Raw genomic sequence first — 24,827 nt, 5'->3', positions numbered from 1 at the left:
GATAGCATTTTCTTGGTTGCTGTAGTTTAGTCCCTGCCACAGATAAGAGACAGATGGTCATATTTTTTAAGGATACACAAATAGCTTAAAATGTAAAATAATTGAAAGATAAATAATAGCTATTTCAGAGGCCCCCTCGAGACATTCGGAGGAATGTAAAAAAGTTGTTCCTGGAGAAATGGGAAAAACTCAGGCAGACAGATTCTATCCTTAGTCCTACCTTTTCAAATGACCAAATGATGACTTTTAAAATCTTAATGTCCAGCTGATATTTACTTGATACTCAGTGTCCAGAATCTGGCTACAATGTGTGTGTGTGTGTGTGTGTGTGTGTGTGTGTGTTCCCCAAAGCGGCCTACAAATGAAGAGCCCTTTAGGAGTGTTTCGCTGGCCCCAAATTTCTAAGGATTTCAAAATAGGTCAATTGATTGTGTGTGTGTGTGTGTGTTTGTGTGTATGTACTTCCCTTTGCAAAATGAACTCACATTTGAAAAACATTTTGAAACACTTGCATTCATGCCATTACTCAGCCATCCTGTACTGAACATCTACCATGTGTCAGGTAGAGTACTAGACACCACAGAATCAATGAGAGATGGAACAAGGCTCCTACCCTGCAGGACATCGGGGGAGATGAGGTGGTCATCTCAAAGCAGTGAGTTAGCAAATGGATTGATAGGGATGTGGTGGGGGTGGTCCAGGGAGGGGCACCTACCTTGAGGAGGTTCATGCTGTGCTTGATGCTGAGCTCCAGCAGATCACTGTGCTGTCAACAGCAAGTTTGTTTCCCCGGACATCTTCCTACCCAGGAGCTGTCGACTTTGACACATGAACAACAAAGCTTACAACCAGAGCCGGCGCCCAAGAATGCCTGCTGGCTGCCAGCTTAGACAGTCTCTGCCTTGCCAGAAGAGCTTCTACCTCACCTTAGATCCCAAGAAACAAGTCATCTAGTCCAAGTGTGATTCTCCCAAGATGGGCCAAGGTCCAGGGATGGCTTTGATCCAACCATAGACTCTCAAGGCGAGAACTCTCTCTCCCATCCCTGGGAAGTCACTGACCGGTCTATGCTTGAACACTGCCACAGATCTCACTCACTTATGCTCACCCCTTACCCCTTCCCATTCCTCCCACGCTGTCTTCCCTGTTCCAGACTAAATATCTGCAGACTATGTTCTTTATGAAGTAGTTTGGGGTACTTTGCTGTTTGGATCCTTCTTGTCTATCCTCATGAGAATTGTATGAAACTGTGTTTCAGTATCACTGGCTTCCTTTGTAATTCTGTTTACTTTGCGAATTTACACAGCTTGTTCAGAGTAGGCATCCATAGGCTTCATCACGCTGCCGGAGATTCATGGCACAAAAAGTTTAAGAAGCCCCCTCTTAAAGCCTGGTGCCTGGGACTGGATGCTGTGTTTGATCAGTACAGGGGAACCCAGGACCTTCACCTGCTTCCGCTCCATCCAATGCAGTTTAAGTTCACATTTGTGTTATCAGTAGCTCTGGATTGAGTCAACCATCAGCTACATTTCCAGTGGTGCTTCTACACCACGTTTCCCCCATTCTGGTTTTGTTGTCTGTTTTTGTTTCTAACTGCAGTGCTTAACAATCTTACATCTTCAGTGTTTTCTTCTTAGCAGTTTGGATCGTCCACTGATTTGATGTCCATGTGCCTTACAACTTCATACAAGTCATTGTTAAAAATGTTGAAAATCAGGATAAAATTTCCACTTTTCTAGTCTTCCAGGCCCTCACTTGTTCTGATTTTCCAGCGATCCCCCCCGAGTTTCACTTATGTAGTGTCTAAGTGCAATCTCCCCAGCGAGGACTTGAGTTCGTCTGAAGCAGCCTGGCTCACTCTTCCAAATGCCATTCCCTTCTGGGCTTCTTCACTCAGGCTCAAATCTCAAACCCATTCTTTTCATAAAGCAGCAAAGCAAGAGTTTACAAATTATATTTTCCTTCAGTCAGCCATCAGTATCACTTCTAGCCTGAAGATGCAGAACAGCCTCTTCCTTACCTTCTTGCACCGTAGACATCTAAAGATAGCAACTCATGTTGTCTTTGGCATGGTTAGAACACCTTTCCTTATCTGGATCCTCAGTCTCCCATCTAAATGACTATTTATTTGAGTAGTGTTTTGACTCCCCATGATACTTCCCATCCTTTGCAGTGGACATGGCCCTTTGAATCTGGTGTTACTTAACATAGAACCCAGGTATTGGGTTCTCAAGATCTTAAGGACCTAAGGCAATATTTCTCTAGCTTATGTTGGGTCTGAGGTGCCTGTGAGCCCACTGAGTGGAGATGCTCAGTGAGAAGACTGTTGAATAATCCAGTATCCAATATTGTATACCCAATATTATTCTACTGGCTTGGAGTTGGAAGTGTGACCATACAAATTCATCTCAAGAGAAGAATTTCACAGGACATTTATAGCCATAATCATCTCACTGTTTTTCTTTATCTCTTCCTAGTAGCTGCCACACCTATCACAGCGGCAGCTAAGAGAAAGGATCTTGATCTTAATTTTGTCCAGTGGCCTCATCTCATTTTTGCAATGCCATGATTTATAAAACAACCAACTCTCTGTTATTGCTGTTGACAATCAAACCAACTCTTTGTTTGGGCTTCAAGATGGCAGAGTGGTGAATGTCCACATTTCTGTGTGTCATCCCCAGCTTACTGCTGTTGAGAGTCAAAAGCAATTAGTGGGGGATGATATAAAGAAAAAAGGAAATCTCTTACTTCCAACATCTTGATCGGAATGAAATAACAAGTATGTTGATGTGGGGTCCTTCTTTGTCCTTGTGCCAGAATCCACTACTCTCCATTTTGGGGGCGGAACCGCTTTTCCTGGAGGTTCACATTCACCCTCTGGAGGAAGATCTGCATTACAGTTGGGTTGCCCCAGTGAGGAGGAGTAATTCTCCACTCATCCAACCAACCCCAGCTCCTGTCCTCCACTTGTCATCTGTCAGAGGCTGGTGCTGACTCTCTTCCATATTCTAGGAATGAGTCTCCCAAGAACTGGGGCAGAACCTGGAGTGAAGAGGCTGTGGGGACTAGGGGACAAGAGTATTTCTCCTCTTGAACTCATCTCCTCAAGTCTTGGGCCATGTCTGTTCCGCTCGTGCTATGCTTAGCTTTAAGTCCGCATAGAGTAGGTGCTTTTATTAGTTTGTAGGGTTGGCATAACAAGACACCATGACCGGATGGCTTAAACAACAGACTGAACCCAGGACCTCGTGCATGCTAAGCATGGGCTCTCCCACTGAGCTATACTTATCCCCCCCGTCCAGGGTCCTGATTCAAAAAATTAAAGTGAAAGATCTGGATTTATTCCAGTCCCATAGCCTTGTAAAGCTAATATTTACATTGTGTGGTATATGTTGCTTAGGATTAAAACAAGTAGAGATGAAATCACCCCTAAAATCGCTCGACATTTTAATGGATGTTTCCAAGCTTTTATTTTACATAGTCAAATTGCATCTCTAGAGCCTTTCAATGAATACAGATGCATTTCCCCACATTTACATGTCTTTATAAAATAATATTTTAAAGTCTGTGTAGCACTCCATCCAGAGGATGTGTACCCATGTGCATTGTGGGGATAGCTGATGTAGTTCACTTGGTTTTAATCTGAACAAAGTATCTTTTGGCCAGCAGGATGCACACCAGGTAGCAGAAAAGACAGTCTGCTTTATGCCACAGTTTACATGCAGTACCGTCCGTTTCATTAACCATTATTGCTATGTTCAAAAGAACATGCAATTCAGCACGTCTGCTATCCTTCAGATGGCAAATCAACTTGTTCTTTAATATAAATAGGTGATTCACACTTGGTTACTCGAAAAATAAATTTTTCCTCTTCCGTTTTCTTTTCAATAAGAACTTCGCGATGAGACAAACGACAAAGCACACCAAGGTCCTCCCTCCAAAGGTTTTTTTTTATCATGACTTCCTAGAACACAGTGAGTTTCCCCATCAAGGACTCCCTGTGCACGGTATCGGTCAGCCAGATACAGGGCTTTCTCATACCTTGTTACTCGGTGTTAGTGATTCCATTCCTTCTACTCAGACTTAACCAAATGCAAAATTTCTAACAAACTGCATTTTCCAGTTATTAGTGGCTTTAATTTTATAGTCTCTCTGGAGAAAAATAAATATTGGTAAGAAATTCGCAGAAATGTGACATTCTCCATGAGGGTGGTATATCTTTTCTCTTATTTCTCTTGTGCCTCTGTGTTACATTTCCATTGACCCTGGATTATGACAAAGTTGTGTCCCTTGGGTGGAAATTTAGTGGATAGAAAGTGAGGCCAGGGAAGGCATAAGGAAATTAATTTTTGTTGAATGCCTACTATGATGCACTAAATACTGGATTAAGTCTTTCATATATTTCCTTAGATTAAATACTAATCATATGAAGCAGAAATTATATTTTTATCAAATTCTTTTCTTTTTTTTTGATTGAAGTATAGTTAGCTTACAATTTTGTGTTAATTTCTAGTGTTACAACATAGTGATTCAGCTATACATATATATGTATATATTGCTTTTCATATTCTTTTTCATTATGGGCCATTATAAGGTACTGAATATAGTTCCCTGTGCTATACAGGAGGACCTTGCTATTTATCTATTTTATGTTTTTAAAATAAGGAAGCTGTGCATACGGGCAAGGGATGGAAATAATATTGAGTATAAACCATATGGTAGGTTCTGTACTCGGTACAGCACATAGATGATCTATTTGATTTTAACAACACTACTTTATGTGGTAGTGATTCTTAGAACATTTAACTAATGGTACAAGAGGGTTCTAATGCAGGTTTTTAAGCCTCTCAAACCTATGTCTCTTTTCAGTTTACTGTGCAGCCGGCCAGCTATGCCCAACTGACACAGAGTTTAAGATTTTAAAAAGGAAGAGCTAGGTTTTTTTTTAAATTTTTTGGTTTATGTGCTCTTCTTTTTTATAATTTTATTTTATTTTATTTTTTTTAATGGAGGTACTGGGGATTGAACCCAGGACTTCGTGCATGCTAAGCACGAACTCTACCACTGAGCTACACCATCCCCCCTTCCCTTCTCATTACAAAACGCCATCCCCCCTCCTGACAAATAGGACTCAGTCTCTATGTGTTCCATCCCTGGGTGGGGGCACCCATGTCAGCAGACATTTCCCTTCACTCTGTCCTAGACTCTCCTATCAGTGAGATTCATGGAACTTCTCTCTCGTTTATTATCTTTTTACTGAGGTATAATTGACAAATAAAATTATATAGGTTTATACATGATGGTTTCATACCCCTATACACTGTGAAATGATTGCTACTATCAAGTTAATTAACACTCAATCACCTCACAGTTACCTTTTTCTTTTTCTGCCAATTTTAATTTCAGCAAACTTCAAGTATGCAATACAGGGCAGTTAACTGTGTCACTGTGCTGTTCGTTAGGTCCTCAGGACTTACTCATCTTATAACTAAAAATGTGTACCCTTCGACCAGCATCTCCCATCTCCCCCATCCTCAGCCCCTGGCAACCATCATTTTGCTTTGTTTCCATGAGTTTGACTTTTCTTAGATTCCACATAAAAGATAGACCATACAGTATCTGTCTTTCTCAGTCTGATTTCAATCAGCATAATGCCTACAGGTTCATATTGTTGTAAGTGGCAGGATTTCCTTCTTTTTTAAGGCCGAATAATATTCCTCTGTGTATGTGTGTGTGTGTGTGTGTGTGTTTTATCACATTTTCTTTATCCACTCATCCATCAGCGGACATTTAGTTTGTTTCCATATTGGCTATTGTGAATCATTCTGCAATGCACATGGGAGTGCTGATAAGCTCTTTGAGATACTGATTTTGCTTCCTTCTGAGATACTCCCCAGAAGTGTGACTGCTGGATCAAAGGTAGTGCTAATTTTAATGTTTTGAGGAACCTCCATACTGTGTGCCATAGTGGCTGCACCAATTTACATGACCACCAATGGTGTACAAGGGTTCCCTTTACTCTACATTTTTGCCAACATTTGTTACCTCTTGGGAACTTCTCTACTTCAAAGAATTGTGCAATCAAAAGGCTTTTCAATTAAACTTTTTCTCCAAGTAAGCATTGCAAACCATCCCTCCTACCAAATTTCAACTTTGTAAGTAAAAGAAAGCTCCTCAGACTTACGTAAGCTTGTTGCTAGAAATTCAATGGACTGCGATGTTTTATTCCACAGATAATTTTGGTCTGCAGTACTTCAGCTTGCAAGAGAAAATGTGCTTTTGGATTTCCTTTGTGCAATTTTTAATCTAAAGGTAACAAGCCCTTTGCCTAAGAAAATAACTCCCCCATCCACCAAGTGAATAGACACCTGGAATTTCTCTAGCAAATGGTAAAGTGTTTCTTTCTGTATTAAAAGATAAGGCTGAAACTGCAAATATCCTCGAGAGAAGTAACATTTACTAAATTATACTCATCCTCCCCTGCAAATTATTGATATGAGAATCTCTCCCAAAAGGAGGTTGAGAAGTAGAGGAGCAGGAGAGAACGTAACAAATCCGAATGTGTAGAGGGGACAAGTGAGAAGTAGGACCCAGTGGCTGCCCAGAAGGTAGCGCTCAGAGACTCTGATTCCTCGTGTTTTAAGTCTGGCGTTTTAGGAAATATTTACCGTGGGAGTCACATTTTATGCTGAATGCATGTTCTGAAGTCAGTGTGAAAATCGTGTGCCATAAAACACACTCTTGAAAATCCCTTAAATCCCCCATAAAGTGCAAGTCTCTTCCGTTTCTCAAGAAGTCTGGCACTGCCGTTCTTTTTCAAGCTTTAACACAGATACCCAGATTGCTGCTTCTTCAGCTGAGTCTCGTGGTTGTTTGCTTGCATTTGGAGGCTATGTGCGTGAGAAGTGCATACCCAGAAGTGCATTCAATGCAGCCAGATGCTCCAAAGGACAAGTCTAGTCTAGGAGACAATGGATTTACTTTTCTGTCTTATGCTTGCGTTGGGGCATCTCTCTGCCCAGGGATGCAATGGTGGGGAGAATTTTACACACTATCTAAATTGTTCTCTCTCTCATTTACTTAATCATCTTTCTTTTTGGCTGAGTGAGTATAGTTGAATTTGTCTAACCATAGTTAAAGTCATAATATTCAATTCCTCTGTATATTCAACCAGGTGCACAGTTCTTCACTATGATCTTTTTTTTTAAATAGTTTAGTGGCTTTTATTATATTCAATGTCCACTGAATGGTGCAGTAATCACCACAATCAAGTTTAGAACATTTTCATCACCCCCAAAAAGAAATCCTGCACTTCTTAACCCGTCACTCCCAGACTTAAGACTGGTCTACTTTGCTTATTCAGGATATTTCATACCAATTGAATCATACAGTATGTCATCTTTTTTTGTCTGGCTTCTTGCACTTAGCATGTTTTCAAGGTCCATCCATGCTGTGGTATGTGTAAGTACTTCACTTTTTAATTGTCTTGGCCACTGTCTTAATCTCATTCTGCCATTAAAGAGGGCCTGGGAAAGGAGATGGCAGAAAACCAGGGTGAACGGTAAGGTATAGTGGAACTTTTGGTTCCAGATCAGAAAAATGAGAGCAAATCACCCATGTGGGGGCTTTTACCAGGTGACATATCAGGTTAATACAGTAGTTTGCATTTTGATGATTTCTTTCTTTTTCAACAGGCTGGTCCATTCAGGTCCAGGGAAAGGATCGCCCCAGGCTGGCGTGGATCTGTCCTTCGCAACACGAACTGGTACCCGGCAGGGGATTGAAACACATCTATTCAGGGCTGAGATCAGCAGGGACCTCTCACACTGGACAAGGAGCATCGTACAGGGGTGCCACAACTCAGCTGAACTGACTACTGAAATTACCGCAGGTGAGCACTGCTGCCCGTGGGCTCGAGATGTCACACTCCTACAGGAAGAATGCGCCTTCTCCTCCACCGTGGCCCCGGAGCAGTTTCCATGACTGGCCTCTTGGGGTACTTCAAACTCCAGAAGTAAACAAATTCTTCTAAATGAAGGCACTGTATGCCCTACTAAAATGGAATCTAAGGGTTTGATTGTGAAAAGCCATACCCCATCTTCATTCAGGAAAAGGTAGCCAGTAGCATAGTCAGAAGTCATTTCTACCGTGTTGGACAGTACAGACCTAGAACATTTCCATCATGGTAGAAATGAAGAGGATTTCTGCACAAGTCATCTTTTAGATGAACAGGATTTTCCCACAAGACATCTTAGGTACAGTGCTTCCAAACTTTCATTGCACTGAAAACAACAACACAAAGTGGAAGCCTCAGATTGCTGACACCCACTCCCAGAGATCCTCATGCAGCAGTTCCCCAGTGGGGTGTGACAATCTGTATCTAGTAAGATGCCAGGTGGTGCTGATGCTGCCAGTCCATGGACCACTCTGAGGACTGCTGCCCTAGGGGGCAACTTCCTCCGGCACCCAGGAGAATTGTAAAAGATGGGACACACGTCAACATGGAACAGGGCTTCTCCGTAGCTCCTTTACTCGTGCAAACAGGAAAAACTAGATGTTTTGTAGAAGCAGCAGCGTCTCCAACATCATCAGTGTCTTTTTAAAGTCACCCTGAAACGAACTGGTAGCCGCCAGTGTTTTCCAACATCGTTGAAAATGTCTCGTGGAGAGTCAGCGGAAGCTTTTGTCTTTGATGCCATTTCTGTACGGCAGGAAAACTGGGGTCTCGAACCTGAGAGCTGGAAGAGGCCCAAGCCATCTGAAAACTAGATACGGTGAAGTTACACGTGTAATAGCAGAAAAGTCCAGACCCCTTGCAGCAACGTCAGCAATGAAGATGGCCAGATGGGGTTTAGTTTCCATTCCACTAATTTAGTAAAATCCTTGTCTCAATAAGCCGAACTCTACTCTGACAGGAAAACAAGGAAGCTGTGGATAGACCAGCCAAAGGAGAATGACGAAGAACTGTGTAGACTGAGCTAGCTGGGGGCTGGGAGAGAAGAAATGAGGGGAATAACCAAAGGTGCAGCCCAGTTTCAAACTGAAGGATGCCTGCAGAGAGTTGGGGAAAGGGGCTTCAATTAACTTGATAATGTATTCACTTTATCCTGTGTAAATTAAGAACCTCCTCAGATAACTGATTCCATTATATAAAGGCCACAAACACGAGGTTAGGACAACTAGCATTAAAAGTAATCACAAGCAGTTAATTCAGACCATCCAGTGGCATAGGCTTAACGTTCAGACATAGAGGAAGGCAGTGGGGTGGGGGGGGGCACACATGGTCAGAGCCCAGTTGCCCACATTCTGCAGATGTTAGAAGTAAAAACTGTCAAAAATGAGGATTCAGTTTGGGAAGGGCGTAACTACATCCATGCTGTATCTGGGTTTCAGTTTGGTCATCCTTGGACGGACAGGTGGCAGAGGTCCAGGGCCCTTCTGAGAGAATACCTTAACATTTGCCAAGGGGCTCTGCCCAGAGGGACTCATAGACCTATTAGAGAGTGCACCTTTGGAAAATATCAACCCTTGGTTACAAGTTAAAAGATGGCTCTGTCGAAGAAAGGGGTATACGTGTTAACCAATTAAAAGCCACCTCATTCTGTGAGCAGAGACCCCATGTCTCCCCCCAGCTCTGAAGGGCTCCCCGACCCCAAGTCTTACTCTGAGAGACTCTTGGCCCGGGTCCCTCTCCACAGCCCTCCATCGCCTGAGCCCCAGAGTGTGAGAAGGATGCAGGAGACAGTGGAAGGAAAGAAGTTGAACCTTGAAATCTAAGCCACAGAGTTGTGACACGTTCACTTCTCTGAGCTTTGCTTTTTCCACCTGTAATAATAAGCTAAGATCTTGCTTCCAAAGTGTGGTAAGGTGAAGTTCATTTGGGTTTATAAAGCTGAGCTGAGCTGACGATGGTAGAGTTATCAATACTGCCCTTCCTTTTACTCCTCCCCAGCCCCATCCCCAGCAAAGGAAACATTCCCTAAAGAGCTTTCAGATGTATATGACGGCCAGAGCCAATTTACTTGCCAGGGTCTGTTAAATGTGGTGTTTTGTGAGGCCAAAAAAAACCCCCCAAGCCCCGCCAAAACCCAAAACCCATCCTGATACGTAATAACACTTTTCAGAACTCTCTGATGAAGGGTTTCAAACACTCACAAGTCTTCCTAATAGGCACTGGGATTCGGGTGGCAGTCCCCCTGACCAGCTCATGATCTTGAAGTGCTGGTCTCTTCCTAAACGAGATGCGGACCACAGGTGAAAGCTGGCACCTAACCTGATCAAAAGGCTTTACTTTTGTTCCGTTGGATAAGAGGGCACCTTGTGGACACCAGAGGAGGGCCCTGGCTGCCACACTGGGAAGAGGGAGCAAACAGCACCTTCTCAGAAGGTGCCATATCTGACATCTGTCTGCATCAGCAGCGTTTCCAGGACCCAGGATTATCAGATCATCAGGGAAATTCAAAAAGTACTCCTCTTTACAAAATGGACTTTGTTCGACTTTTAATTAAAAATTAGGGTTTTGTTTTTTTTTTTCCAAACTACTCACTCCTGACTTCTTACATGTTACTATTTGGGTAATGTAATTAGGGGAGTGCTTGCTTCTGTCACTGGTTGGTACACACACAGCACTGATTGATTCATTGATTGACTGTGTGATGATGATGATGATTCAGAGGTAGCTTACTCTAAATCAATGTCACTTTTTTCCAACTTGAGATGAGGCCATTGGAAGGCAGGAACACCTGTCTCTCTACATGTTGTCCGATGGTCAGATAAGGGCAAGAACCCAGAGAAAATTCAGTAAATCCTTTCAATTTATTTCCCTAACTTTCACGGGGCAGGCTAAATTACAGTATCAGAATCAATCCAAGAAAAATATTTTCAAGAACAATTAGTATTGTCTCACTTTAGAAAGAAGTTTGTGGCTGGGCCCTGGGAATGAGGAGACTTGAAGGTTAAACGCCTGGGAAAATGGATGGACTTCCACTGTTCATACTCCTGTCTCTGTCTCTCTCAGCTTGCACCTACAAAAACCAGGAGTGCCGCTTGACCATACATTATGACAATGGATTTTCTCTTACCACTGAACCACAGGAGGGTGCCTTTCCCAAGACAATCATACAGGCTCCTTATGAAAAGCTGAAAATGTCTTCAGATGATGGAATCAGGATGCTGTACTTAGATTTTGGAGGCAAAGATGGAGAGATTGTAAGTACACTTTTCTTTGCACAGTGTGATTTCGTATCTTTCATCATGCAACATACCCATAATGGCTTGTAAATGTAATGCTGCCTTATATTTATTTAGCATTTGACTATTAACAAAGTACTGATAGGTTTGTGTCTTTTTTGATCCTTGGAAAATAGGGATAGGATCCAGCTTTTTCACAGCTCTTTGCTTTGGTCTCATTTTCCACAGGAGTACTACAGAAATATTTGACTCCAAGGGAAGAACAAAGTCAGCATTAAGTTCCTCTCAAAGAGGATCCCACAAGCTTCAAAATGTACCATTCATTTTTTAAAAGTGTCAAGCATCTAGTCTAACCTGGGCGTTGTGCTAGGTGTCAGGGATGCAGGGATGTAAAATACACAGTCCTGGCTACCTGGGAGGTCTCAGAGGAGCAGAGAGCATGCCAAGCATGGAGGGGGAGGGGCTGGATGAGGGGCAAAGCACAGGGGCAGTGAGGACACCAAGTGAAACTGGTCAACTCTACTCCAGCAGAGGGAGGGCCAGACAAGGACCCAGAAGTTTTGAGTTCATCTCAAAAAAATGTCTAACAAACCAGAAGATTGGTCAATTAAGGTCACACATACTTATATCAATGCAAATTGCCCGTGTCTAAAGTCATGATTTCCACGATCATTACCGCCTACCAAAAAGAAAGTTGCATGGCAGGGTGAAAGTTGCACATTCTTCTACTTTCTAGCAAGTGTGGTTTTTGACATTTCTCAGGAAGACATGGCATCTCATTCAAGCCATGGAATCTTTGAAGAATTTCAAAGAGGACCTTCAATTCTAACAACTAGTCTCTGGTTAGGTCCTTCCTAGTCACTGGCTTAGTCGACAAATATTTATTGACTCACACTTGATAACAGGGACAGGGGATCTATAAAACACAGGGATAAATCTATCTTAAAGATCTAGTCATTTCGGCTCAGCTACTGGCCTTGCACAATCCCTCCCCCCCTCCCCCGGTCTCTCTGAAGGCCCAAGGCCACACTTAAAAGAGCACAGGGCCCTTCAATCTCAGACTGTCAGTACCACTGTTCTAGGTCACACGGTACTCCTGGCCCCAGTCAGTACCAGAGTTCTCCCTGCGGGGGCCACAGGCAGTCATGATGAAGATGCTGCCCTGTGGCTGACAGTGGATTTGGACTCACTTTCTGAGAACAAGTTCCAGCCAGTCATTTTGCTGACCTTTAAGATGGATCTGCAGGATTTTATAGAATTTTTGTTGTTGTTTATTTGTGTGTTTCAGTCAGTAAATTCAGGCTGAAGCACCCGTTTGGAAATAAGTGACTGGAAAAGCCATTTGGCTGAGAATGCTCCTGGTTCAGTTGCCACGCTATCAGTCACCCCGCTGTGTACTTCTTCCTACAGGTGGCTACTCCCTAGCAGCCTGGAAGAGAACAAGAAGCAAGTCTTCTGCTTTATCTTTGGCTTGAAAATTCAAGGCTGTTTTTACCCGTGAGGAAAATCACTTAGGTCTACATTTCAGCCTTTCTGCCCATAATTACGACCTGACTTGAAGGACTCAGGAAGGACTGATTTTTTTCTTTTTGCTGCCAGTATATTAGGCTGATAAGCTCAAGTTCAGACGCGGCTTCCCCAGTATCTAGCTAAGCATCCGCCAGAAGCAGGTGCCAGGGCTTCCCGGTGCGGGGTTAGGGAGCAGAGATGAGTTGTAGAAAATGCAATAAATTGAGGGGATGGAGACCCATGTTCTCTTTCTGAGTCTGGAACTCACTCACCAATTGTCTTGAGCAAGTCCTTTTATTCTTTTAGATCTGAGTCTCCTCGTCTGTAAAATTCAGTGACTGAAGTAGCTGATCTTTAAGTTTACTTCTAAAAGTTGCAGTCTGTGTTAGTGCCATAAAATAGGACGGTTAAGCCCAGGCTCAGGCATCAGGCAGACCTGCATTCAAGTCCACGCTTTCTCTTCACTGTAAGATCTACGATCTCAGAAAGTTTTCTAATGTCTCCAAACCTGAGTTTCCCATATAAGACCCAGGGATGATAACAATGGCTACCTCATAGGGATTTTGTGACAATTAAATTAGATAGTGCATAGGAAGTATTTAGCACAGTGCCTGGCTCACAATAAGTACCGCTTACTTTTCTTGATCCTATTTTAAGCTTAGGTTGTTTTTCTTCAACAGTGTCATCATCAGAACAGAAATGGGGACAGCAGATGACAATTGGGAACAACACACTCAATGCTCTTCAATTAGGTCGGGTGATAAAAATTCAACCTGTTAAGCTCTGACCCTGTGCCAGCTCTGTAGGAACACACTGAGAAAGATAAGACTCCAGTAGGGGACTTACAGACATGTGATGTACATGCTTACAAGAATCCAAGAGTATGAGACAGTGAGGACAGAGCTGCTTTGCAGCATGGATTCTGTGTTTTAGAGCTTATAAGGAATTTTCACATACAGTATCTTATTTAACACTCTGATTACCCTTTGAGCTAGGTCGGAATAAGAAAAATTTCAAGTGACATGTCCAAGATTATGTGCATATCTAAAAAGCGTTAGAACCAGAACTCAAACGTAGGATGTGAAATTTAGTACTGCTTCGTACTGTACCTACCTCAGCATAAACAATATCACTATGTGATACCAAAAATAAATGGTTTAGACAGTTAGGATAGGCAACACCGATATTTATGCTATTGGTATGTATAAATTTCACAGAATGTGTTTTGGAAAAAAGACACATGAGATATAAGGAATAAGTTCAAAGAGTTATTTTTTTTTTTTTAATCTCACAGTGGGGCAAGGACTTAGAAACACAATCCAGTTAACACTTAAAAGCAGGAAGTGCACAGATCGGTTTGATTTGGAAATCACTATTTTTTATCAAGCATTAAGTTGAAATCTTTCATGCTCTCCTCTTTAAATTTCAGCAACTGGACCTTCATTCCTGCCCCAAGCCGATTGTTTTCATCATCCATTCCTTCCTGTCAGCTAAGATTACAAGACTGGGTTTGGTGGCCTGAACAGAGAGGGGCGAATTGCCTTTGAGAAGAAGAGGGCTGCGATGCCACCAAAAAGTGACATAATGGACACCATTTGCAGTGACGCACCAGATGTAGCATGCCACAGTCAGCTTTAGCTCCCAAGAGTCCTGTTTAACAGTAGCAGACTCCAATTTCAGCAACTGTAAGGGCACCCTCAGAAAATACCACCAGGGCTATCAGAATGAAACTGTCTTTTCAGAACAGGAAAAGGGTGAAGAGGCTGATTGGAAACACACAGCGTAGCTTTTAAATAATGACAATCAAGGTCAGGAACATTAGAACAGCATGTGAAGATCCCAATCATAGCAGTTTCTAGGCAACTGGTTCACCCAGGTAAGCAAGGGCTGAAAAAGTGATAAATGGACATTTTTTACCTCTTCCCGATGAGTAACAGGGATCCCTTGTTTTATTGTGATTTCCTGCTTCTAATTGAGTTGACTTTCACCGGTAAGGAAAGAAAAGTACTTCACATGGAAACCTACCTTTTATTTAAGTATGAAACAGCTGTCACGTTTTCTTAGTGAATTATCTTTCAGTGATGTAGGATGGTTCGGAAGTGTTCTTATTAGCATACGATGAGGGGGAATTCATTAAGCATCAGATGCTGATCTGAACTATAAGCTGGTGGATTCTGAGCCGAAGTAGACTGCTTAAATTACAAAGCTTTGCTGAAGAGTGGTGTGTGTGAAAGATGATTAATTCTGGGACAACTCTCACACCAAGGTTTGCTATCTATCTTAGAGCCATGACTTATAGCTTTATTTATGGAAAGCAAATTATGGATATTTTTAAAAAGATTGCCATCTGAGAGTGATATATATATATATAAAATAATTCACATGGGGTCATTTATCCCCGTTTTGTGGTTTTCAGTGAAAGTACTGAGCAATTTACTGGCCCTTGTTTTTGCCTGTGCTTGTATGCATGCATTTTCAAGCAAGTGATAGAACGGCCTTATTTTGATTCTGGTTTATGCTGAGTTTTACATAGAGAGCCAATGTTACAATCAAACCCATTGATAGCATCCACTGAACTTCTGGAATTCCAGGGAAATAATATAATGACCTGATATTTTTCTACAAGAATATTTTCAGACATCATATAGCATATTACTGCTTTAACATTTTTGCTTTTATATTTCAAAACAAATTCACCAAAAAAACATATTATTTGATTTTAAAGTCACTGTCCTCAAACCTAGAAAATTAGCTGTAGAATTTCTGTGTTTGTATCCTTTTTCTCCCTGTAGTTTACATAAACAAATGTTCTGGGTTAGATTTGTGTGTTTTTTTAGAACCATATTTTAGCAAATACCTATGCAAAGAGCTTTAAAAAGTGAAATTGTTTTAAAAGAATGTGATTTTGTTCACTCAGATATATGTGTTTATTGAGTTTTACTTTAGATCAGCATTTTATTTTAGATCACTATTTCCCTGAAGTACATATCATGTAATACCAGTTCCAAGAGGCATTGATTAAGCGATGTTTTGGGGGGGAGGGTGCGAAATAAGGGGGTTGGTAATCAAAAATGTTTGTTAAATACTGAGTTTAAAAATGTTAAACAGTTTCATGATTGCAGGCCTCCTCAAAGACTTTACTGCACATTGCAATTCTGCAAGGAGTGGGCGGGGCTGTGTGCCATTCCTCATGCTTTCCTACAGAACTCCTAACAGCATCTTGTGAAGCTAGTGTTTAAAACACACACACACACACAAACACAAAACAAACAAACAAAAAAATCACTTTGGAAAACACAGCTTTGGGACACTGATTTTGTTTTGTTTCCTGTTTTCAAATGCTGAAGAGTGAAGTCCCAGCCTGAATGTTGTAGGAAAGCTTTGATGCATTTGTAAATTATACCACACTCTTTCATTATATATTTTCAAAATCACTGGAATGTTGTTATACAAGAGAATCATACTTGTGTATTGTAAATAATATATTAAAATACATCTATTAATGCCAGTAGTTTAAATCGATATGTAATCTAAGGTGCTCAGTACTACATGAAGTGTGAATGAATTACTCATAATTAAGTTGCAAAGATCCTATTATATATTTATAGACAAATTAAAATAATCATAATTACAAATATTTCTTCATCACTTGAGTTTGGGACTGATTAATACCTGGGTAGGGTCAACAGAAACTACATTCTCTGCATTTATAAAAGTTTAATTTAAATATTTATATTTTAGAAAAATATATTTGAATAAAATTAATGCATTTTCTGAATTAAAATGTGTAATTAGCAAGAAATAGAAAATTTTACTAAGAGAATTGTGTATATAAATTTTTTTCTTTCCTCCAAGTCAAAGTGTACCATATCAGAGTGGTTATAATGAGTCAATTTCAAATACTCATTTTTTTTTCTCATTCTGAATTCATCAAGTTATGACTTTACATTGTAGATTTTAATCTTGTCTTGATGTGTGTTATGAATGTTGTGAATAACACAAACTCATACATCTGGGTACAGTTAATGAATGAGTTGAATCATTTTGGGGAATTTCTGTCCAGTTTGCTCTGTGCTCAATCTGTGTCTTATCTGAATTGATGATGAATTATTAAATTCACCATGTTTGTCCCTTTAAGGGCAAACTAATACTTGATGAATGATGGCTTAATAGATACTTTGTGGGAAGCTGCCCATTTGTTAGTACATGTGATTAGGTGAGCCCTTTGGTGTGGTGACATCTTTAAACCATCCCATAGGAATTTAAAGGCCATTAGAAAATACAGATACCAATTTTTTTTTCTGACTTGAACCAAGTAGGAGAAACAAAACTATAAACCCATTAAAAATACTCTGAGGCATTTAATTAATTCTAACAAGTAATGTACTAAAGTGCTGAAAAATGCATGTTCCTTTGTCCAAAAGTTTGTTGACCCTGCTTGGCTGAAGTCAGAAGGAATGGTCTTAATGGGCAGAAAGTTTCTCCTAAAATTAATGAGCAGGGCCTTTCTGGCCCTTGTTTTACAAATATTAGATATTCTATTTTGAGGGTGTTGGAGTGGACTGGGGTGAGGGAGTAATTTTTGAAATGTACCTTGAGTTTAAAAAAAATGTGCCTATGTTTATAGCACTATGGATATCATGTAAAATTTATATATGAATTAAATAAATATTCACCTCTGAATATGGTGGGCTGGCTGGTGGTTTCCTAATAGCCACAGAGGGACATGGGAGTGTGAAGATACATCCTGTTACTCTCCTCCTCCAAGCTTGGCCTTGAAATGCGCTAACAGGTAAAGGGGACACCACTAGCAATTTTTTGTGTTTTTTGTGGGTATTGTTTCAGGATGGGTCTTCACTTGGGGCTCAGTGCTCTCCTTTTAACTAAATTCTTATGGGATTTTACCTGTACACCAAACACTAAATACACAAATTCTCTGTAGTACCAGAACTTTGTTTGTGTTTGAGTTGCTTGTAATAAATGTAACAGGCTGGGGTTGAGAAATCTTTCACTGCTTAAAAATGTAGTAGAATTGAGATGACATTTAGAACTGCAGAATCTCAGTTTAGAAGAGACTTCAGAGGTATCAAGAACACTACTGCCCAAAGTTTCTCATTGTAGCAACACTACCTTAGTATCTTAGGATGTATGATTTGCTCATAATATAGCAACAGTATACATATGTATACGCCAAGTAAAAATTTATTTTGAAGTCTGTACCACCTAACATTATCTCACATACCCTATAATCCAAGTACTACATTTGAGAAACACTGACCTTGTAGAATATTCCACTAAATTTCAGGAATCTCTTCCCGAACATCCCTTGCAGTTGTTCATCCCAGCCGAGAGTGAACACTTTCAGCTATGGGAGGAAGCCACTTATCTCGTGAGGCAGGCCATTCCATTGCTGGATGGCTAGAGTTGCTGGAAAGTTCTGACATTCTTAGAGCCAAAACTTTTATCTGTCTAACTTTTAGTTATCACCTTGTTCTACCCTAGAAAACACTCAAAAGTCCAGTCTCTTCTACATGAGCATCCTAAATAAATGACAAATCAAGGCTAGGGCTTCCAGGTAATATAAAATGATCTGAAAATGGCTTTACATAGGATATTTAACATTCTTCATTTTTATCCTTAAAGAATCAATTGGCCAGGATTAAAACCTTCCATAATACCTAGTGATGGGAAATGATGGGAAAACAGGCATTTACACACCCATTAGTAGGTGCATATAACCGCAGTAGCTATAAAAATTTTTAAATATATGCACCTTTTGACTTATGGGAATTTGTCTTAGAGATATAATTACACAAGTGTACAAAGACTAATATAAAGATCACCTTGGAAGCACTGTTTGTAACAAGAAGCTGAAAAGGTCAATGTGACCATCAATAGAGCTAAATAAATCCTGGCTCAAAATGCATCAGGATATTCTGCAACTGTTACAGAGAATGGTCCATCTAATGTGGATAAAATTTCTAAATGCAAGCTCTGCAAAGTGCAGATATAGATATGTAGATATATATTCCATTTGTTCTTTAAAAACATGTTTCTCAAGGAGAAGGGTGCTGTAGGGCATTTGGAGTCTGTGCGAGTGTCGTTTTGTTGTCACGGGGAGGGGGACACTATTAGTATTTGCTGAACAAGAACCAGATACGGTGACTCCCTGCAATGTGTGATGCCAGTCCTCACATCCAGCAGAACCATTTCCCACACAATTTTGGTGTCCTCTCAGTTATTCATGTAGGTGAAAAACGTTACAATTATCTGAGCCTAGACCCTGATGACATTTTACATCTGAAAATATTTTTTGACTGATTCAATATATGCTGAATTTCCTAGGTACGCAACTACTGGGCATATGGAAGAAAGATTGTTTTTGTTTTGCTCCAGGCGTTTGATAAAACATTTTATAAAAACAAGTCATCAGCAGCAAGTGTGTTTGTGGTACTTGAGTCACCAACACGAGCGCATGACTAGTACTATATGTGCTTCATTCATGCTGAATCTAACTGAAAGCCAAATATTTGACTGCTTCATTTTGTCTCTAGTGTAGGTGGTACCCCAGCATCTCCATACTGAAATGCACATTATTGTATTATCATTACTTTCCCTTTCCAAAACTTCTTTACAATTAGGGGATATCAATTTTAAAAAAAATCCTGAGTGCATGTAGCTTCTGACTAAACTAGGCACATCCTATATATCTCCTTAAGTTTCCTCAGTGTGATTGTCTGGTCTCCTAGACTTTCAGCTGCTTATTCGACCTCAGGCACCACCACAGTCAGCTCTGCTTGACCTAAGTGTTTCTGCCACTTAGAGCCGACCAATTGCTTTCCTGGAAATGCTGCCTCCCCCGACCCCTCCCCTTGGCTGCTGCCAGGCAACCAGGCTAAGGAGATACAGGCTTGAATTTCTGGGTTCTGTCATCAATTTCAGACCTGAATGAAAAGCCACCCTGTAGGGCGTAAGAACTGGCATCCTGGGCAGCTGCTAAAGGTGATGACCTGAGCAACTCTGAACTGCAGGGGATTTATTTAAACCTTTGTGGGGCCAAACCGGAGATAATAGGAAGGAGCTGAGCAGATAAATAATCCTTTCCTGCCTCCTTCCTGTGTAATTCTCAGAGACATGGTTTCTCCATACACTGTATATCCTTAGAGCCATCCAATGTGAATGAGAAGACACCCACTGGACGACTGTGTCTCCGTGGGCCTCACGACAGTGTCCAGTGCCCTCACACAGCACCCGCCTCGCTTCCCTGCCTCTCCTGCCCTTTGCCCTCTTTGTCTCCACTCTCGGTGCCCTGGAATTGGGCCTCCTAAATAAAGCATCAGCACCTAATCTGTGCCTCAGGTTTCATTTTCAAGGGAACGTGGCCTGAGACTCATTTATCAATTTCACCTGATGACAGCAAAGGGACATTAAAAATACCTCTTATAAAAGGAGTGTTGGGTCTGCTCAGTTGAGAAGGAATGGACACGTGTAATATGCTTGTACTTGTATAAAAATGTCTCGACAAATTCAAGTTCTGGTTGTTTGGAACTTACTGGAATTTTTTTTTTTTTCAAATATTTTCAACGTGCAGTTGGTTGAACCAGTTGATGTTGAAGTTATGGATACAGAGGGCTGTCTGTATAAAGAAAAAGATGGTAGATCTGACTGCACAATAACTAAAAATCTCGTTAACACAATAAACAAAATGACAAGGGGCTAATACCTCTAATATATAAGAATGCTTACAAACCAGTAAGAAAAAGTCAAGATATTCAAAATAAAAACAGTCAATTAAAAAGTGGCCAACACATTTAAAAAATGTTCACCTTCACTATTTTCAGTCATCAAAAAAGGAAAAAGGGACTTTGCTGGTGGGTGTACAAACTGGTCTCTCAAAAAGGCAATTCAGAAATATTTACTAAAAATCTTAAGACTCACAAGTTCCACTCCAAAAAAAGTTATACTAAGGAAATAATCAGTGATGTACCAGGAATATTCACTAAAGTTTTAATTATAATATGGAAAAACTAAACTTATATGCCCAACAATGGGGGACTGGTTACACAATTGTGGTTCATTTGTATTATGCAATTATTAAAATAATGATATATGATATAAAGTTCATTTCATATTATTAAGTTATATCATATTGTTATATCACATTGTTAAGTGAAAAGCAGGCTATAAATTAATACACATATATACACACATATTACACATATAAACACACACACGTATGACCCCAATTTCAAAAGTATTTTAAACACAGTGTTACCTATAGTGAGGACAATGTTGGAAATTTTTCCCACTCTTCTTTGTATTTCCACATTTTCCACATTTTCCAGATTTTCTGCCATGAAAAAAGATATTTTTTTCTGGGAGTTTGTATTTAGTCATTTTCACTATGTCTTATTTTCACAATTTTGCTCTTTCTTCAATTTTGATCCCAAATAAACATTAATAGCTCCAACAGCAGCGGCTCCAGGGCAGGGGTAAAGGAACATGGCCAATTGTGTGAATTTTTTAGCCAATATTTTCTAAATCAGGGGCCAATCATGCTGGCCCAACATATGAGACAAGCCATTGGCAATGTCTTACTTAAGACTTCGTAATTTAAATATGCTTAACAACAAAGACATTTACCAAGAAGTAAAGAAATATCTTTTTCTATTTATTGGAATAATTAAATAACCAAGAGTAAAATTTTTAAAACATATAGAAAAATGTTAACTTTAAAAATTAAAATATAGTAGAACTATAAAATAAGTACACAATTAAAAATACATTAACCGACTATCCTCAAAACTATATAAATATAGGATATTTATAAAATTCTTTAAAGATGTAACACCTATTCTTTGAATAAAGTTTGAAATTTGTGATTTTCAAACTAAGGAAGGAAGTAGTAAATAATCGCTTTGTCCAATTTATAATTATCCAAAGAGAATGATCCTGTGTTATTTCTTGCTTGTCTTTTCTAATACCCATTCAATCACCTAAGGGAAGAAAAAATATGATTATGGTACATTTCTACTGAAAACATAAGCAATAGAAAAAGACATTATTAAAACTTCAAAAGAATATGGTAGAAAATTTAAAACAAAAAAATGTGAAACTCTTAAAATACATATTATCTTAAAAATACATTTTACTAGTGGTTACCAGTGGGGAGAGTAAAAGGGGAAAGGGTAATACAAGAGTAAGGGGTTAAGAGGTACAAACTATTAGGTATAAAATAAGCTACAAAGATTTATTATACAACACAGGACCTTGCCAATATTTTATAACTATACATAGAGTCTAACCTTTAAAAATTGTAAATCACTATGTTGTACACCCATAACTTATAGAATATTGTACATCAACTATACTTCAATTAAAAAAAAAAAGAAAGCCTGAAAGGTTTTATTTCCCAGCCTAAATAGGGATCACAAGGATGTTCTTTTTCATAATTGTTTTTAACCGTGTTTCTTTGCATATGTGTAAACATATTACATATTAGATTACAAATTTTTAAGTGGAACACCCCCCCCCCATTTATTTTCTTGCTAAGAACACTTTTCTGAACCTCCACGACAGAATACAATACTGGTCTCATTGGACAAAATGAAGATTCTGCTCTATTTCCTTACCTCTACTTGAAAACATGTTTTCAATAGAAAGAAATTAAACCAAGTTTGGAAAACAACTAATCAAAATGGATCAACTTTTTCAGCCTTTTGGATTTCTTTTTTTTTTTCTTTCTTAATATCATTTTAGAAGCTCTTTTGTTAACAGAGAAATCTCTTAAATAATACTAAATACTCTGCTTGCATAAGTCTATTATTAACTACCTTAAAGAGTAGTCACAGGGACAGAGTTGAAAAGACCACTCAGTAATTCTTACTGCATATATTACAGCATTACAGCTAGCCTGAAATAAAATAGCAATTTAACTGAATGTAGTTTCTTGGGAATAATTTATTTACCTGAACAACATTGTTGTTTGCTGTTTTCTTCATTTCTTCGAATAGGCCCCTTGAAGTTTTAAGATCCTAAACATAACAAAATACAGCATTTTTAAATTTGTACATTAAATTACAGTAAAAAAGTCATTATTAAATAAACTTGAGATGATCCGAAATCATTCTATAAGTATCAGTGTGAAGACGGAAATACTACAAAAAAAATTAAGTAGATTATATTTTGCTTCCATCCTGAAATGTCAAATTACTCTAACAAAATATGTACATCTATACATAAACCCATGTCTCTCTAATCTCATATTCCCAATAGCGCTGACCAAACCCAAGCCCCATCCTCAACTGTGAGTAGCCACTAACGATTCACTACTTACGAAATGATTGTACAGTTTATATGTATTTTTCAGATAAAATACCAATTTTCTCTCTCTTCTTTTTGGCTATTTCTCAAAGAGGGAATGACACAAGAAGTAAAACTGAACTCTGCCTTAAAAAGTTAATGACTATATCAAATGATAAAACTTTAAAAGTCCAACGATGTGTTAAAAAAAAAAAAAGCAGTCCTTTGCTGCACTTCCAAGTTATGCTCCACTGAAGTAGTCACTTTCAATTCTTTTAGCTGTTTTATTCAGACCTTCGTGGTTCTAAGTAATATTCTTATCCTGCTACTTTATAATTTAACACTTATAGACAGTGACTGCTCTTATCATGGATTCAGGTCTCTGAATCCTCCCTTCTCTTCCTCTCGATGGCAGCAGCACCAGTTTTTTGATTACTAAATAGTCACTGCTTGCATTATTCCATCTAAGCAAATAGGGTTCAGTCCTGAGCTAAGTAATGTATTACAGTTACGATTTCTTTCATTTAATGTCTTGTTTATCCTGTAATTGAACTCCATTTGCTTAGTTTCCCATTATATAATTCTGTAAACTATAGAAGATTGATTAAATGCACAGCAAAGTTTTTCAAACTCAAGTAAACTGGGTAGTCTCTCACTTCAGCTTTTTGTTTTTGCTTTTGTATTTTTAACTTGTTTTTTTTCCTTTAACTGGAGCTCCTTCTGCCACAGCCTGCTCCAGTCTAGCCCACCTGCCTCCTCGGCCCGGTCCAGCTGGGACTTATCTCCCCCTCATCTAGGTTAGTTTTTCTTTTATTTCTTGCTTCAGTCCCTTACTCTACTGAACTTCATCTTCTACAGAGTCTTTAAAAGGGTACACGAATGACAGATTTTTTCAGACCTTCCATGTCTGAAAGCATCTTTACTGAATCTCCATACCTGACTGAATTCGAGACTGGCTGTAAAATCCTAGGTAAATCACGTTCACTCAGAGCTTGAAGACACTGTCTAGGGTCTTCTGGCCACAGCGTTACTGTAGAGAAGTCCAGCACTGGTCTTATTCTTGATTCTTTATACATGAACTACTTTCTCTGCTGGGAAGCTTGAGGAGATGTTCTCTGTACCCAGGAGATGTGACATCCCACAATGACGTGGCTCGTAGAACTATCACTTGCTGTTACATTTTTGATAGTTTTCTCTCCTCTATTTTCTGTTTTTGAAACTTGTTTTTAGCATATTGGATTTTTTGGATTAATCCTCTCATTTTTAATCCTATGCTTAACGTTTCTGTCATTAATACTAATTTCTAGTAAATTTCTTAATCTCAAATGTTCAGCATTCTGTTGAATTGATTTTATCATACTTTTAATTTCAAGTAGCTTTCATGTTCTATAGTTTTTGAAAACAGCATCCCGTTCCAGTTTTGTGCGTGCAGTGATCTTTCTGAGACAATACAGTTTAATGAAGTTTACTTTAACTTTCTGCTCTTTCAGAGTTCCCCTTGTTCTTTTCTGTTTTGGCATCTGTTGTGTTAGATCCTTCCTAAAAAGTCTGCTAATTCTTGGCTGTCACGTCGCATTTTAAAATGAGGCACTAAAAATCTTACTGGCTGTAGAGTTTGTTCACTGATAGCTTTACAGAGTTGGGTAGTTAAGGGGCCAGGTGGCCTTTTCAGTGTGGCTTCTGATTCTTTTTTCTCCAGAGACTATCTCCTGCACTGTCACAGAGGCCGGGGGGGACAACTATGTGTAATATACCCTCACGTAGTTCACTTTGCGGGAGGAAGACGTGCAGAGCAAGTCGAAGGTTCCCCAGTTCACTCAGTAGAT

At 39.5% G+C, this 24,827-nt stretch overlaps 2 protein-coding genes across 7 annotated transcripts in view; one reads left to right on the top strand and one right to left on the bottom strand.

Annotated features, from left to right (window-relative positions):
* The window catches only part of SNTB1 (syntrophin beta 1), a 199,249-nt gene extending 184,038 nt beyond the window's left edge, over positions 1-15,211 (top strand). For all 3 annotated transcript variants that reach the window (XM_072949659.1, XM_072949658.1, XM_006211420.3), the window contains 3 exons: positions 7,695-7,891; positions 11,018-11,208; positions 14,129-15,211. In XM_072949659.1, coding sequence (XP_072805760.1) covers positions 7,695-7,891; positions 11,018-11,208; positions 14,129-14,221 — 481 coding nt within the window. In that variant the 3' untranslated portion in view covers positions 14,222-15,211. The remainder of the gene's footprint in view (positions 1-7,694; positions 7,892-11,017; positions 11,209-14,128) is intronic.
* Positions 15,212-20,257: 5,046 nt separating this feature from the next.
* Positions 20,258-24,827, bottom strand: part of MTBP (MDM2 binding protein) — a 58,061-nt gene continuing 53,491 nt past the window's right edge. For 3 of the 4 annotated variants that reach the window (XM_006211421.4, XM_072949663.1, XM_072949662.1), the window contains 2 exons: positions 22,668-22,733; positions 20,684-21,695 (listed from right to left, as the gene is read on the bottom strand). In XM_006211421.4, coding sequence (XP_006211483.1) covers positions 21,657-21,695; positions 22,668-22,733 — 105 coding nt within the window. In that variant the 3' untranslated portion in view covers positions 20,684-21,656. Of the gene's footprint in view, positions 20,336-20,683; positions 21,696-22,667; positions 22,734-24,827 lie in introns of those variants that run through there. The other variant, XR_012064193.1, reaches the window with a different exon arrangement.

The sequence above is a fragment of the Vicugna pacos genome, chromosome 25, assembly GCF_048564905.1.
Source record: "Vicugna pacos chromosome 25, VicPac4, whole genome shotgun sequence".
NCBI classification, from domain to species: Eukaryota; Metazoa; Chordata; class Mammalia; order Artiodactyla; family Camelidae; genus Vicugna; species Vicugna pacos.
Note: the sequence above shows the minus strand (reverse complement) of the source record. Positions and strands in the feature narration are given on the sequence as shown.